This window comes from Protopterus annectens, chromosome 1.part1 (genome assembly GCF_019279795.1).
Source record: "Protopterus annectens isolate FY-2018-M chromosome 1.part1, PAN1.0, whole genome shotgun sequence".
In the NCBI taxonomy this organism is placed as follows: Eukaryota; Metazoa; Chordata; order Ceratodontiformes; family Protopteridae; genus Protopterus; species Protopterus annectens.
Genome location: NC_056726.1, coordinates 1125016590 through 1125031856, shown reverse-complemented (window position 1 = coordinate 1125031856; position 15267 = coordinate 1125016590). Strand labels below are relative to the sequence as shown.

The 15267-nt window shown below is 38.2% G+C and overlaps 1 protein-coding gene across 1 annotated transcript in view; it reads left to right on the top strand.

The window, feature by feature from the left end:
• Window positions 1–14844, top strand: part of LOC122815657 (vomeronasal type-2 receptor 26-like) — a 79583-nt gene extending 64739 nt beyond the window's left edge. Inside the window, exon 4 of the mRNA XM_044088346.1 lies at window positions 13798–14844. Coding sequence (XP_043944281.1) covers window positions 13798–14705 — 908 coding nt within the window. The 3' untranslated portion in view covers window positions 14706–14844. The remainder of the gene's footprint in view (window positions 1–13797) is intronic.
• Window positions 14845–15267: the final 423 nt, after the last annotated feature.

Below are 15267 nucleotides of genomic sequence, written 5' to 3'. Positions count from 1 at the left end.
TGATATTGGGCAATTTCAATTACCCTACCATTAACTGGGAAAACTACTCAAGTACAAACTCCCAGGTCCAGTGCTTTCTGGAATTTATCAACTCAAATGCCCTGGATCAGCTGGTAAACTCCCCTACCAGAGGTGAAAACATATTGGACCTAGTCATCACCAACATGGATGACAGGTGTTCAGCACCGGAGGTCAGCCCATTACTGATTAGATCAAACCATAAACTAATCACTCTGGATGTCCACACCACACCACCACCCCCAACCAAGGAAACCACAGTGAAAAACTTTTCTATAGCAAACTTCACCTTACTTAAGACAGAGATGGTAAGTTTCACAGCCCCCACGCTAAAGGATAACATTGTCCAAGATGCAGAAACCTTTACAAATGCACTCTATGAGCACCTACAAGGATGCATGGATTGTGTCATCCCTAGCAAAACCAAGACTCACTCCCCTAAGAGCAGAAAACCAGTCTGGTGGACCCCTGCTATAAACAGGCTATACAATAGAAGGAGGAAACTAGTTCAGAAAAAAAGCAAATCCCAAGAAGGAAAGACATCCCTGATCAGTATCAGTAAGAAACTAAGGTCTCTCATAAAATCATCCAAGGCTAACTTCGAAAGAAAAATAGCCGAGGATTCGAAAGATAACCACAAAGCCTTCTTTAGCTATGTCAAGAATCTAAGTGGCAACTCACAGATATGCTTTGAGCTAGTGCAAAATAGCACAAAATATACTGAACCTACTGATATTGCCAACATCCTGGCAGATAGATTCAGTGCAAACATCACCCCCCCCACCGCCAAAAGGGCCCACAACAATACCGGAAAACTGTAGTGTCCCGGAAATCACAGACACACAGGTGAAAACAGCCCTTTCAAAAGCCAAAAGCACAGCATCAATGGGGTCAGATGGTGTTCTAGGCTGCGTCTTGCATAAACTACAGAATGAACTAACCCCCCACCTAAACACACTGTTCAACCTCAGCCTCTGCACAGGCTACGTGCCCATAGAATGGAGCACAGCAACGGTTATTCCACTCCACAAAGGAGGGGCCACAACTGACCCTGGTAACTATCGCCCTATAAGCCTGACTAGCCTGGTCTACAAGGCTATGGAGTGCATCATCATGGAACTCATTAACAAAGACATTGGGAACCTCCAAACACTTGATCCGACCCAGTTTGGCTTTGTTAAGGACAGATCATGGCTACTAAACCTAGTTGACTTCTTTGAGACAGTCACCACGGCCATAGATGAGGGGAACGTGGTTCACACAGCCTATCTTGACCTCGCAAAGGCTTTTGACACCATTCCCCACTCAGGACTTATAGAAAAACTCACCAGCCTGAACATAAACCCCTACATCATGAGATGGGTTGCTAACTGGCTTACAGACAGAACTCAGATGGTAAGAATAGCGGGCTCCAGGTCCGACTCTAAACCAGTCACAAGTGGTGTCCCACAAGGCTCAGTCCTGGGACCCCTACTGTTCGGCATATACTTCTCAGAAGTACAGGCAAACACAGGAGATCTATGGCTAACCAGGTTTGCCAATGACTTCAAACTGGGAGCTATAACTGACTCTCTGGCTGACATGAACATTCTCCAAAAGGGCCTTACTGAGATGGACACCTGGTGCCAAAGTCATGGTCTCAAGCTAAATGCCAAAAAATGCATAGTCATCCCATTTGGGAAAAACAAAACACCCATGAATTACCACATAGGTGGCAGCCCCCTTAATACAGAAGAGGTAATAAGAGATCTGAGGACCCAGGTAGATAGTAATCTCTCCTTCGACAATCATATTGCCAAAGTAGTTAGGAAATCCTTCTATGTAGCCCATCTAATTACTAAAGGGTTCGCATCTAGAAATAAAAAGGTTATAGTACCCCTCTACTCATCACTCATCAGACCCATCATAGAGTACAATGCCCCATTTGGGATGTACCTCACAAAACACTTCCAAGAACTGGAAAGACCACAAAAGTACCTCACCAAGAGGATTACTGGCCTCAAACATATGTCCTATGCAGCCTGACTGGAAAAACTCCAGCTGTACTCAGTGGCATATCACTTACTCAGAGGTGATCTCTGCCCGACTTACAAAGCCATGTCCAACTCAGAATTGATGGACATGCTCCACTTAAAGAAACCCAAGTCACTGCGAGCCACTTGCTCTAGTGAGCTAAACCTCACCACAACAATAAGTAGAACATGCTGGAGGTACAGATTCCTGTCACAGAGACTCCCCATGCTTTGGAACAAAATTCCTAACTACATTAGGCAGAGCCCCTCACTAACACTCTTCAACAGAAACCTTGACGAGTGGATGGGTAACAGAAAATACACCCCTGGGATCACTTCATTGGCTCTTCTTGACAGAGGCTCAGTTAATTAATCAATGGGGTGGAGAAAGCTGACACACTCTGGATAGGCTTATAAATGCCCTCAGGCAGATAGCCTAGTATCTACCTATGAACTATGAACCTATGAATGGTGGAATCTGCCCCATGTGTCCTGACAATACCCCATCATCTTCCCCTCCCAGTACTCACTCCTGCTTGAGCCTCATAAGTCCTAACTAGTGTACTAATGGAGCTGGCCATGGATGACTTGTTTGCTATAAAACAACACATTAATGTGATCATGGCATTATCCATATTCCTTGTTATTTTGCGGTAGCACTGGTAAGCCTCATGCATACACTGGAAGGCTGTAATAATTCCCAGCTGACTTCCTGCAGCAGTGCTCTGAAAACTAATAATCTCAAGGCACATTTGCTGTTGGACAGCAAATTTTTTTTGTTTCCTAGGGTAGCTGTAAGAAATGTCTGCACCTGCCTTCCCTTTGTAATGGTGTCACTGTGGTCACTGTTACCTCTGGGTTTGGACATGCTGGTGTACATGTGAATGGTAGCTCCTCCTGTAAAAGCCTGAGTCCAATGTCAGTATGTCCTTGACTTTATGTCGCACTTTCACTTCCTGCAGTTACTTGCATGTTGTGGGTGTGAGATCCTACCATTAAACTCAGGGACTGGGTGTCTCTTTTTTCATGCTGCCTCAAAACTTTAACTATGTTTTCATCATCATTATAACCAGCATACATTCTGCTGCTGATATACTTCAAACTGATTGTTATGCTGGAACTGTTTGCTTCTGATGCTGACCATGTAAAAAAAATTCAAAACATTACTTATAATGAAATAGCACACAGTGCTGTTTGCTTATTAAGGGATATAGTGCACACTTACTATGTACACTGCCTCACTGATATTCTATGCTGATATAGAAGGTTCACCTAGTAACAGTAATTGCCATTTGGTTAATGCAATTATTTGTTGTCATCATTCATGTCTCTATAGGAATATATGGTATAATTCTAAAGCAACCTTCACGGTCAGACAAAAGTTGCTGCTGCAAATGTTGGTAACAGCTAGTGTCCACACCACCTCTGATTATTCCATTGCCATCATTGTCTGTGTCATGCTCATCCCCACAGATGGAGAGAAAGTATTCCTCATCTGGTGTTAGTTGGATAATTGTTGGAGGCCCGTCTGCATACTTGCATGAGCAACTGCATTCTGCCTTGCCTTACTTCTAACATGTCCTACCATATCATTTTCTCTCTTCTTGCACTGTGCTAATGTGCAGTTTCTGCACCCACTGCATTAATGTTGAGGACAACTTGATTCCAGGATTTTGTCCTATAAACTTGTTTGGGCCCCACTTTACCAAGCAGATGTTTCCCATATGTCCTAAGGTCTGCCATGAGGATGCAATTTTCCTCATGGCTGAAGTTATTCATTCTCTCTGCCTTGAAAAAGGTAAGAAGGTCAGAGTTCTACAGCAAGTAGAAAATTATTTTTTTTGGGGGGGAGGGGACTTACAATAGATGAATCCTATAGCAACATTACATAATTTAAGGTATTAGCTAGAAGAAATATGTGTACCTACAGAAATGTATCTGTAAGTTTATAATAATTTAAAATAAACAATGTACATATCTGTACATAGAACTACATCACATAAAATGCATAATGCTAATGTGATAATAATTGGTTGTACAAATAGAAGTGTAAGATATGCATGAGTAGAATAATAATCTGCATATATGCATATATATATATATATATATATATATATATATATATATATATATATCTAAGCTTGCAATCACTTATGCAAATTGCAGAAAGTCGAATGGTTGAGGTGCGAACAAATGATTGTCAAGGGGCAGGAAATTGAACTGAAAGAGGTCTAACGAGGTTAGTAAAGACTATGGAGGGAGGTTGCACTTTAGTGAGGAACAGGGAAGTAGCCCATTTATTCACTGTAGTGTGATCTTGGAGTTGGTATATTTAAGTAGGGGGGGTGCAGGGCTAAGGCCCCCTGCTTAATAGTAGAGGTTAGCTGAGTCTGTCAGGTGGAAGACTGTATTGCTGAAAATGTCAGATATTCCCATTTTCAACATTCTGGTCTTGCGCTGTTGTAAGATTCTAATGTTATTTTTTGGTGTTGTCATTGTTTGACTGGATCAGTTTCGAACATACTATGGTAAACCTGTATATATATATATATATATATATATATATATATATATATATATATATATATATATATATATATATATATATAAACACTTTGGAATCTCGAAATACTGGAATGTCGAATTTCAGTATCTCGAGACCAAAGTGTTGAATCTGCAGATGCGCAAAACTGCAGGATATAGAACCGGAAAATGTTGAACCCACAGTACTGATGGCGAGTTAGGTAAGTGTAAGTTTTGGGGAGGGTTTGTGTATTTGTGAGTGTGTTGGAGAATGTTAGAAGTGGGTTGGGGTATGTAGGTGAGAGTGTGATTGTGTCAGTGTTGAAAGTGGTGGTGTTTGTATCTGTGTGATGTGTGTTTGTGTGAGGGGGGTGTGGAATGTATGTTGGTGAGTTTTGTGTGTGTTGGTGTTTAATGCGACCTTGGAGTTAGCATATATAAGTAGGGGTGGTTGGTTGGGGTAGGGGGTGCGGACCCCCTCATGGGCTTATAGTAAGGGTGTATGTGTGTTTGTGTTGTTGTGTGGAGGTAGGTATACTTGTGTTTGTATGTGTGATGTAATGGTCACGGTTTTGGGTTTCGAGATTTTGGTTTTCATTTTTTTGGTTTTTCGACTTTACAGTCTCGAGATACTGAAATTCGATAATTCAGTATTTTGAAATTGCAAAGTGAATCCATATATACCGTATGTCTGAAAAATGCAGGTATACATCTGCGTACATACTTTCACCACTACTTATTCATGTCATGTCTCTAGATAAAAAGAAAACAATGTTTGCATTTCTGTACTTTCATTTCATATTGCTTTACCTTAGGTAGTAGTTAAATTACATGAAGATAGCTTCTGTTGGCCAGATATTATTTAATAATATAGGAAATGCATAAGAAGTTCCTTTGTATGTGCACATGCAAGATGGCTGAATTCAGTCAGGCACCATATTCTAGTCAGACCAGAGGTTAGTGAATGGTGGTGGGGCTTGCTGTATTGTGAAGTGAATGTCCAGTATATACTTTACTGAGAAATAACCAGTATTATTAAGTCTGTACTGGTTATTAATAACCAATATTATTAAGTCTGTATTACTTTTGCATGCATTTTTAAATCATCACCTTATCTGTTTAGCATTGTTCAGGACAAAAACTTTCAAGCACACACTTTTGAACATCTGTTTGCACATTCATGCTGAACCAAATTCAGAGCCTGTTACGTGCAAACCATATATTTTTTAAAACATCACACCAAAACTGTCTAGTTTGGTTTATTATTGACAGCAAACAGAAGATTAGAAAAAGTATGATAATTCAGATGATATTATACACATTTGAGCAAATACATGGATAAGCAAATAATGCAATGAATTCAGTGGCTTAGAAACAATAAAAGTAAAGTTATACGTAAATGGCAAAAAATGTGAAATACAGTTAAATAACAATTGTATTATTTATTTTCTGTAGACATAAGGCAGTGGTCTGCTATAACAGGAGACAGCAGGAACAGTGGCTGGAGTGGCTGACTGAGTCCCCTACTAAACCTTAATGAATTAGTATATAGTCATTGTGTGTTTAACTGATTTCAATAATAGCTAGATATAGATACTGATATATATCCATTCATTTGCAACCATTTTTGTCATTTTTTTCCTTTCTTTTTTTTCCCCTAGCATATGGGGTCAAGGTGTCACTGCAACAATGACAGTCATCTAGACTCAACGTTCACACCAGTTGGTGGCTAGTCCTGGTAAAGTTGTTCATCCATACCACACACTCACATCTATGGCCAGTTTAGAGTGTCCAGTCCACCTATTGCATGTCTTTGGAATGAGTGAGAAAACCAAAGTACCTGGAGAAAACCCACACAAAACAAGGATCACATGCAGGCTTGGTACTGAAGGGACTTCAGCTGAGAACAGAACTGGGGAACCTCTTGCTGTGAGGCAACAATGTTATCTACTGTGACACTCTTGATAGCTATAAATACATATATATGTTTATTATTTCCTATATATATATATATATGTATATATATATATATATATATATATATATATATATATATAGATATATTGGGGAAATAATGAATAGTAAGTCATACAGAATTATCTGAAGCAATAGAGTACATTCAGTATATTACTGCAAGCAAGAAAGAGACATATGTCAGTATATAACAACAATACTTCTTTCTTTAACTGATTTTATTATGGTATATAAAGAAAGTCCAGCAAAATCACACTAACTGAAGGAATAGATTGCACTTACTATATTACTGCAAGCAAGAGTGAGGTAGATTTTAGTAAAGAAGAGCAAAAACTAATGTCATTAAAGTATATCAGTAAATTACTGAAATATATTAGTACCTGAAGGAATAGATTTCATTCAGTACAATACTGGAAGCAAGACTAATATAAGTACATTATTTCTAGCTATCATTGATTTTATAAATTGTAATTATCTCAAAGGTAACACCCAAATCTGCTTTAAACTGGTGGTCAAGAGCACCACATACACAAATGCTGTAGATATAGCCAACCTGCTAGCAAACAGGTTCAGTGAAAACTTCATCCCCCTGCCCCCCAATCAGTAAACCAGGACATCCCCAGCACCCCCCCCTGATCACCAGGGAGTAGGTCTTTAATGCCCTCTCAAAGGCAAAAAATACAGTCTGCAAGGGATCTGGAAACATCCCTGGCTGCATCCTACATGAACTCAAGCATGAGCTATCAGCTTCATTAGGCACCCTATTCAATGAAAAACAGAGTGCCAGCTTCCTTCCAGCAAAATGGAGGACAGCCACTGTTATCCCTCTACACAAAGGTAGAGCATCCACTGACCCAGGCAATTATAGGCCCATCAGCCTTAATTAGCCTGATCTGCAAGGCTATGGACCTCATTATCATGGAAGAACATTGGGAACCTCCAAACACTTGACCCCACACAGTTTGGTTTTGTCAAAGGGAGATCATGCCTGTCAAACTTGGCTGACTTCTTCAAAACAGTCACCAAAGACATTGATGAGGGGAAGACAGTACACACCGCCTACCTTGACTTAGCCAAAGCCTTCAACACTATTACCCACTCTGGCAGATAAAGTCTCCCAGCTAGGCATCAACCCATGTGTTACCAGATGGGTAGCTAACTGGCTCACTGATAGAACCCACTCAGTCAAAATAGGGGAAGCCACCTCTACCAGTACACCTGTAATGAGTGGTGTACCCCAAGGATCAGTCTTGGGCTCTCTACTGTTTGGGATATACTTTTCTGAGGTGCAAGCCAAAACCAGTGGTCTGTGGCTGCCTAAGTTTGCAGATGACTGCAAGTCGGGCACTGTCTTAAATTTCCCCTAGTGATGTGAACATCCTCCAAGAGGGCCTTACACAAACTAATGACTGGTACCAAAGGCATTGCCTTAAACTGAATGTTAGGAAATGCATCATTATCCCCTTTGGGGAAAATGGCATCCCCACTAATTTTCACATTAATAACAGCATACTTAGCATGCAATCAGTCATGAGGGACTTGGGCACCCAGGTTGATAGCAACCTGACTTTTGACCACCATGTTGCCTCCATTGTACGGAAGACTTTCTACATGGCCCACCTCATAAATAAGGGTATTTCATCCAGGAACAAGGAGGTCATAACATCCCTGTACTCCTCCCTTATCAGGCCCATTATCAAGTATTGTGCCCTCTTCAGCATATACCTTACCAAGCACATGCAGCAGTGGGAGAGACTACATAGTTTCCAGACCAGGAATATCCAGGGTCTCAAACATCTATCCTATGCAGATAGGTTAAAAGCCCTGTCCCTCTACTCAGTCTTGTACAGACTGCTCAGAGGTGACCTGTGTCTGGCATACAAGGCCGTCTCAGACCCAGCTTGATGGAGTTGCTGTATAAAAGTAAGTCAAGCTCCACTCACACAACCCTTACCCAAGGCCTCAACCTGGTCTGTGACATTAATAGAACTTGATGGCAGGATAAATTTGTGCCCCAAAGATTCCCCCTATCTGTGGAATAGACTTCCTTGCCATGTCAAGAAGAGTACATCACTAGCCCTCTTTAAGAGGAACCTGGACGACTGGATGGGAAACAGAAAATACACCCCTGGGATCCCACCTGTGTCCCTGCTGGACAGAGGAAATAGGTGGTGACTTTGTGGGAACATGGGTGAAATTCTTGGCTAGGCTTATAAGGGCCTCCAGGCCAATAGCCTAGTATCATCCTATGATCGTATGAACCTATGACAGGTGCTCTTAATGCAGTATTTGAAAGAAATGGAAACAAATGGATATCTGGCAAAAATATGATCATTATGTTTCTGTAGCAGACTGCAACATGCAAACTGCACATTACATGACAGCAAACAGTGTCCTTCCAAGTAAGCATAAACACTTCCCATAACATTTCATCCAGAAATTGTATATAACCACTCCCCATAATATTGCATTCCAAAGTTTGCATAATCACATCCTGTATACTTTCTAATAAAAGTATGAATAAAAACTTCCTATGCATTCTCTGTTTTACTTCAAGAAAGATTTCTACAAATATAAATGCTTTAAAGTAAGACATTTCATACTGTGTAACATGATGGATGATTGTATTGAGTGTATTTTCTCTTTTCTCTCCCACTCTGTTTTTATCTGTTTTTGTTATTTTACATATGTATTACTTTGCCCTTTATTATTTTATTTTTCTCCCATTTATGCTCAATTTTCTACAGCTTCAAATCCCTTGGAGTGACCCAAGCACATAGCACACAGGTGAGGGATAACTCACCTCTGCCCATCTAGGGAAGTAACACAGATCCTGCAGGTACCCCGGCATGTGGCAGCCAGGAAAGACTCAAAGTACTCAGACTTCAGAACTTGATAGATGATTTGCTGGAAGAGGTAGTTGTTTAAAGGATTCAGCCAGTTAAGGTTTTGCTGCAGTGTCTAGAAAATACACTGTGCCAGCTGGTGCTGACCGCAGCACCACCACAGGCCCATAGCCCCTCAACGTTGGGATCCTCCACTGCCCCACAATCCAGCAGTGGAAATGTTTGAGGTTCTGTGGGCTGGGACTCCCTTATCCTTTCACCTACTCTCTCTATTACCTATTTCCCATTTACACTGCCCTCTCATATAAAAAATTGAAAAAAATAGGGTTGTCTATCCCCAACAAAAACATTTTCCCCTCCTCTCACACCTCCTCTAGCACAAACCTCTTGATGTTTTTCCTTCTGTGTTCCCCTCTTTGTTGTGTCTCACCTTTTTCAGTCTTTCCTATTTCCCCCTTGCTATTCTTTAATGAAACTACCAGTGTGTCCACATAAGGATACCACTATATAAAATATATTAAAACTCTTTATTTTTTCAAATATCAATAATAAAAGCCTCAGTATTTTAAACATGACTAAAGATATTCACACCCATCCCTAATACCCAAATATATACAAAGAAACACAAAGCTTAGGGTTTTAACATAGTCCTTCATATTCACATAATCCTTCAATTTAGATATTTTATGTTTTTGCATGCTTCACAAAATGCCTTTTCTTTTCCTTATTTATCACAAATGCACTGTAATTAGTTCATTTATATTTGAGCCTAGTGGAGCTTTTTGATCATAACCATTGTGTACGTGCAAACTGACGGACTCTGAATAGCACTCTTTATGTTACTCAACAAAATCAGATCTGCCTTTTCTCTGTTACTCACTGGTAACTGGCATTGTACCTCCAATTCAGTTATTATAGCAGCTACAAATATTCCTTATTGAAACTTTACAAGCTAGAGAAATTGAATAATGTCTTACATTTTTGTTGAAAAAAGTCAATCTGTGAATCTACTAAAATGCAGACATGCTTTAAATTAGTGTGTGGTGTAAAAGGTTTAGTATGCATACTGGACACTCTTTCTTTATGTCAGTAATCCATACAGACATATAAAACCTACAGGCATTGAACACAGGTAAAAGGCCCTTGAAAGGAAGAAAATTTGGGCATCTAACTTGCATAAAATCTGAAAAACTAATAGCGCATGACTTTCCCTGCTTTCAGTAGGAATATGGAATACTACTTGTAAACATGTTTACAAAACAGAGTGAAAAAATGGTGGAAAAATTAAGCATATTAGCAGAGAGATAGTGTAATGTCTGTAACTTTAATGAGCTGTATTGCAAAAATGTTACTACGTGAGGTCAGTTATCTTTGCTTCTAAAAAAGGGAGAACTAAGATGAATGTCCTATTTCTTTAAATTAATTGACACTACTACTGTGTTGGTCATGCAGTGTTTTTTTTTTTTTTGTACGTGACAGCTTTAAAAATCATAAATGATGAGGGGGATTCAGAAAATTCTGTGAAGGGGAACATCAAGTTTGAAAAAATAGACATATCTCCAAACATAGGTATTCTTGTGCAAGGGTGAATCAGGCCAGAATAAAGGGACATTCTTCCAAAATAGGACAGTTGAAAGGTCTAAAATGGCAGACAGTATCAGTGAAAATTTTGATTATTTATCTACGTTTTTCTTTTATTTTTTACATCTATAACCTAAATTTAAATGGCACAAGATTAGCTGTGTGAGATGTTATTACTAGCAGTCAACTAGTGATGCAACTTTAACTTTTATTACTAGAAACTGTAAGCAGAATAATTCTTTGGGAAGCAGAACACATATCAAGTACACATGCTGAATTAGTGCCGTATGTTTCATTTAACCATTTATGGTTATATAAGCCAGTGTACCTCATGTGTTATTACTCACACTAATGTCACAGGTGTATAACACACAATGAACATTGTTCATGCCTCATATATTGGCTGAAATACTCTGTTCTTAGTTTATTTACTTGCTGGAGTACACTGATACTACATCTGCTGAATAGAGTAGCATCCTTTATGATTGAAGTGTAATCCCAGACTATTGGAAGGAAGTTGAATACTATTCTAATGCACTTGTGGAAAGACAGTTTCATTCTTTCAGTGTTCATCCCTAAGTTCCTATATCTCATGTCTTTTATTATGGACAATTTTAATTAAACATGAGAAGGCAGTTATAGGAAATTGAAAACAATCTGTTTCTTTTTTCATGTAATGGTTTCATGTGTATTTTAAACACAATCTGTTTTAAAGAGATTAGTAGAATTAAATTAAGAATCATATCTAAATCTATCTGTTTACACTTTTACCTGTTAGGCTTATCAGTGCATAAATATGAATTACTATTATAGAATCATTCGTAGTGAGAAGAGCACTGTGGCTACATTCCAAAATCAGGGAAAATTCTAGCTTGTTAAGCATCTTTTTGAGATCAGAATGGCACTTGACATGCTTTTCATAAGCATCCTGCACTGTTTGTAACCTCTATGTTTTGTGCTGGGACATTGACAGCAGTCAGTGGCTACCACAGAACAGAATCAAGCTGTTAAGCACTTCATTTGGGACCTATATCTTAAACCTGAATGAAGTGTTTTACCTGCTTTGTAATCTTCCCACAGATCTTCTGTGGTGGCTGTTGTTTGTTTGGCAGCAGTAATTGGTATTGCCAGTAACCTGCCTAACAGCTTCAACATAAAAATCTTAGGCAGCAAATTGTCTTCCAACATATGTAGTAGTAGGTAAAGTTCTATGCACTTCAAACAATTATAATTGGGCTCTCTGATCATAAACCAAGTTACACGGTCTTGACATCTATGTCAGAAATCACCTTTCATGCTTTGCCCTTGAGTTAAATTTCTTGACATCCATTTCTTGAATACATAACAACCTAATTAAGACTGAAGACCTGATGATAATCCTTTATATCTTTGAAGCCAGATATATTTTAATTTGTACATTAAATTAAGCTTTTATTTACATATTTCCTCTTCTTTGCTTTACTACGTCTTTATTTAATTCCTTTTTTTGTGTGTTTCTATAATCAGTTACTAGACAGGACTCTAAATTCAAATACATTCCTAAACCTGTATAAGGCTGCCTTTGTTAATTGCATTCTTTTTTTTTCAAATTAGCTATCTATAAACTTGTATTATACAGCAATCTAAATTGCATTATTCTTATTAGCAATATTTTGTTTTATAGTCTGTTCACTTCTCAATGAATTGTGTATTTTATATTTTGATTGAAATAGATATTTTAATTGTAGAGAATGTTATTTGTATCTGCACTATATTGGCTTCCTGATATTTATGAATTTTATTTCAGACTACTGGATATGTAATCTTTTTTCTCTATAGATGTTATTAAAAAATACAGCACTACATATCTTTAGCACTACTAAGAAGAAAAGTTGGTTTACCTTTGAATATTCGATAGCAACATCTTCAAAACTGTGGTCGCGAACTGCAAACCACAAAATTTCAAAACCGTGAAAACCGAAGTGCCGAATTCCAAAATCTCGCCCCTTTTTTGACCCATGGTAGTGCATGTTTCGGTGGTGGACCGATCAGAAATGTCAAAATTTTATATTTATTCGACATTTCAGGAAGTTGGTACTTCAGTTTTTGCATAAACGGTTTGCGGATGTGCATGTTCGACGAATGTGCTTTCACACATTCAAAGGTAAACCAGAAAAGTATCTGTATATGCCATTCGCTGTTTATGCCTGACTTATAAGCATTTCTAATTTCCCTCAAAAAATACTCAGTATTATTATATACTGTTAGTTGATTAATGCATCTGTAAAGACAAAGAAAACGCTGCTCAGAGTTTCATAGCATATCTCAGTGCTGTGAGTATAACCAGAAAATGTTTGTTATACAAGAAGAGTAGGACTAGTTTTGCTAATATTTACAAATATGTTTTAATTTGTACTTTTGTTATATTGGCAAATACATTTGCATTTAATGTTTGTGCTGTACGTATTAGTCAACAAGATACTGATGGAGCACTACAAAGATTATTCTGCAATTGACCATTGTAGACAACATATAAAATAAGTAAATCAAGAGTCTTTGTCAAAGTTAGAGTTTAATAAGAAAGCCATGAAATTATTTTTCCTTATTTTTGGAATGTTATTTTTATATGCCATTCACAATTCTGGCATGCTTTAACAATGCTACTGTTTACAGCTTCAGTTGCATATGAAACAAGATCCTTAGCACTATGCTTAATGCTCTAGCTATAGTACTGCATCATAATGATTTACTAAATCTGTGCAGTGCTATATAAACTATTCAAGTAAATCCAGCGCATAAAAGTTGTATTTGTTGTATTACATCTTTGATCTATGTTATTCATTACTAATTTTGTATCTTTGCAGGTATTTGTATAAAATGTCCAGAAGATTACTGGTCAAATACAGCAAAAGATTTTTGCATTGTAAAATGTGTTGAATTCCTCTCGTATGAAGACCCCCTGGGAACATCCTTAGCTGCCAGTGCTGTTGTCTTATCACTGGTGCCAGTGGCGGTCCTGTGTATTTTCATCAAACATCATGATACACCAGTTGTCAAAGCAAATAACCGGGAAGTCAGCTACTTTCTCCTTATATGCAACCTGTTATGTTTACTCACTGCTTTAATATTTATCGGTCCCCCAAATAATGAAACATGCATTTTCAGACAACCAGCTTTTGGCATATTCTTCTCCATCTGTGTTTCTGCAGTGCTTGCCAAGACTGTTACTGTAGTGATTGCTTTTAAGGCAACAAAACCAGGCAGCAGACTGAATAATCTGGTTGGGTCAAAGACATCATTTTTTATAATATTTTGTTGTTTCCTTTTTCAGTTTATTATATGCATTGTGTGGATATCTGTTTCTCCACCCTTCTCAGAGACTGACAAAAAGCTTCCAGAGAAAACAGTGATTCAGTGTAATGAGGGTTCGGTATTCATGTTCTATTGCATGCTGGGATATTTAGGTATATTAGCAACTGTAAGCCTCTTAATATCTTTTCTTGCCAGAAACCTGCCAGATAGCTTCAATGAGTCTAAGTTTATCACATTTAGCATGATTGTTTTTGTAAGTGTTTGGCTAACATTTATCCCAGCTTACTTCAGCACAAAAGGGAAATATATGGTTGCTGCTGAGATTTTTGCAATTCTGTCCTCTAGCTTTGGATTGCTACTTTGTATTTTTTTTCCCAAATGTTATATTATTGTAATGAGACCAGAAATGAACACTCGAGGATACATTGTAAAACAACAGTATACTCTACATAAACTATGATATAAATAATTAGGAATCCAAATTGCAAAAATAGTCACAGAAAAGTGTCAATTTGCTGGTCTTAACTAACCTTACCAAGAAACATTAAACTTGTTTTTAACTCTGTTGCAGAATAATAAAAACTGTACTGTCATCTGAACAGGCGTATGATGCACGACTAGATTTGCTGGAAAGTAACACTGATAAAATTTAGAAATTACCATGAGAAGCCTTTCTTTCATTGTAATTTGTTTCATAGTTATTGCCAACTTTTTCTATGAACAAACTGTAGAAAACAGATGAATTATTCTTTGTTGACTGGGTTAGTCCCACTAGGCTGCTGACCTCTTTTCAGGGGAACCCAAGGTGGTATTTAAATTACTAAGGGAAATCTAGCTAGGGCATTGAGGAAAGTCCCCTAGTCTTCCTGATAGGTGGCAAAGAATCATTTATATCCACCTGAGCTACAATTGACTGAAGCAAATGGAACCTCAGTTTAGCATTCCAACTGATGGATGTGCATTAAGGATGATGCACTGCCCTTATCCTGCACTGCAATATCAGCAATCTTAACTATCTGGTG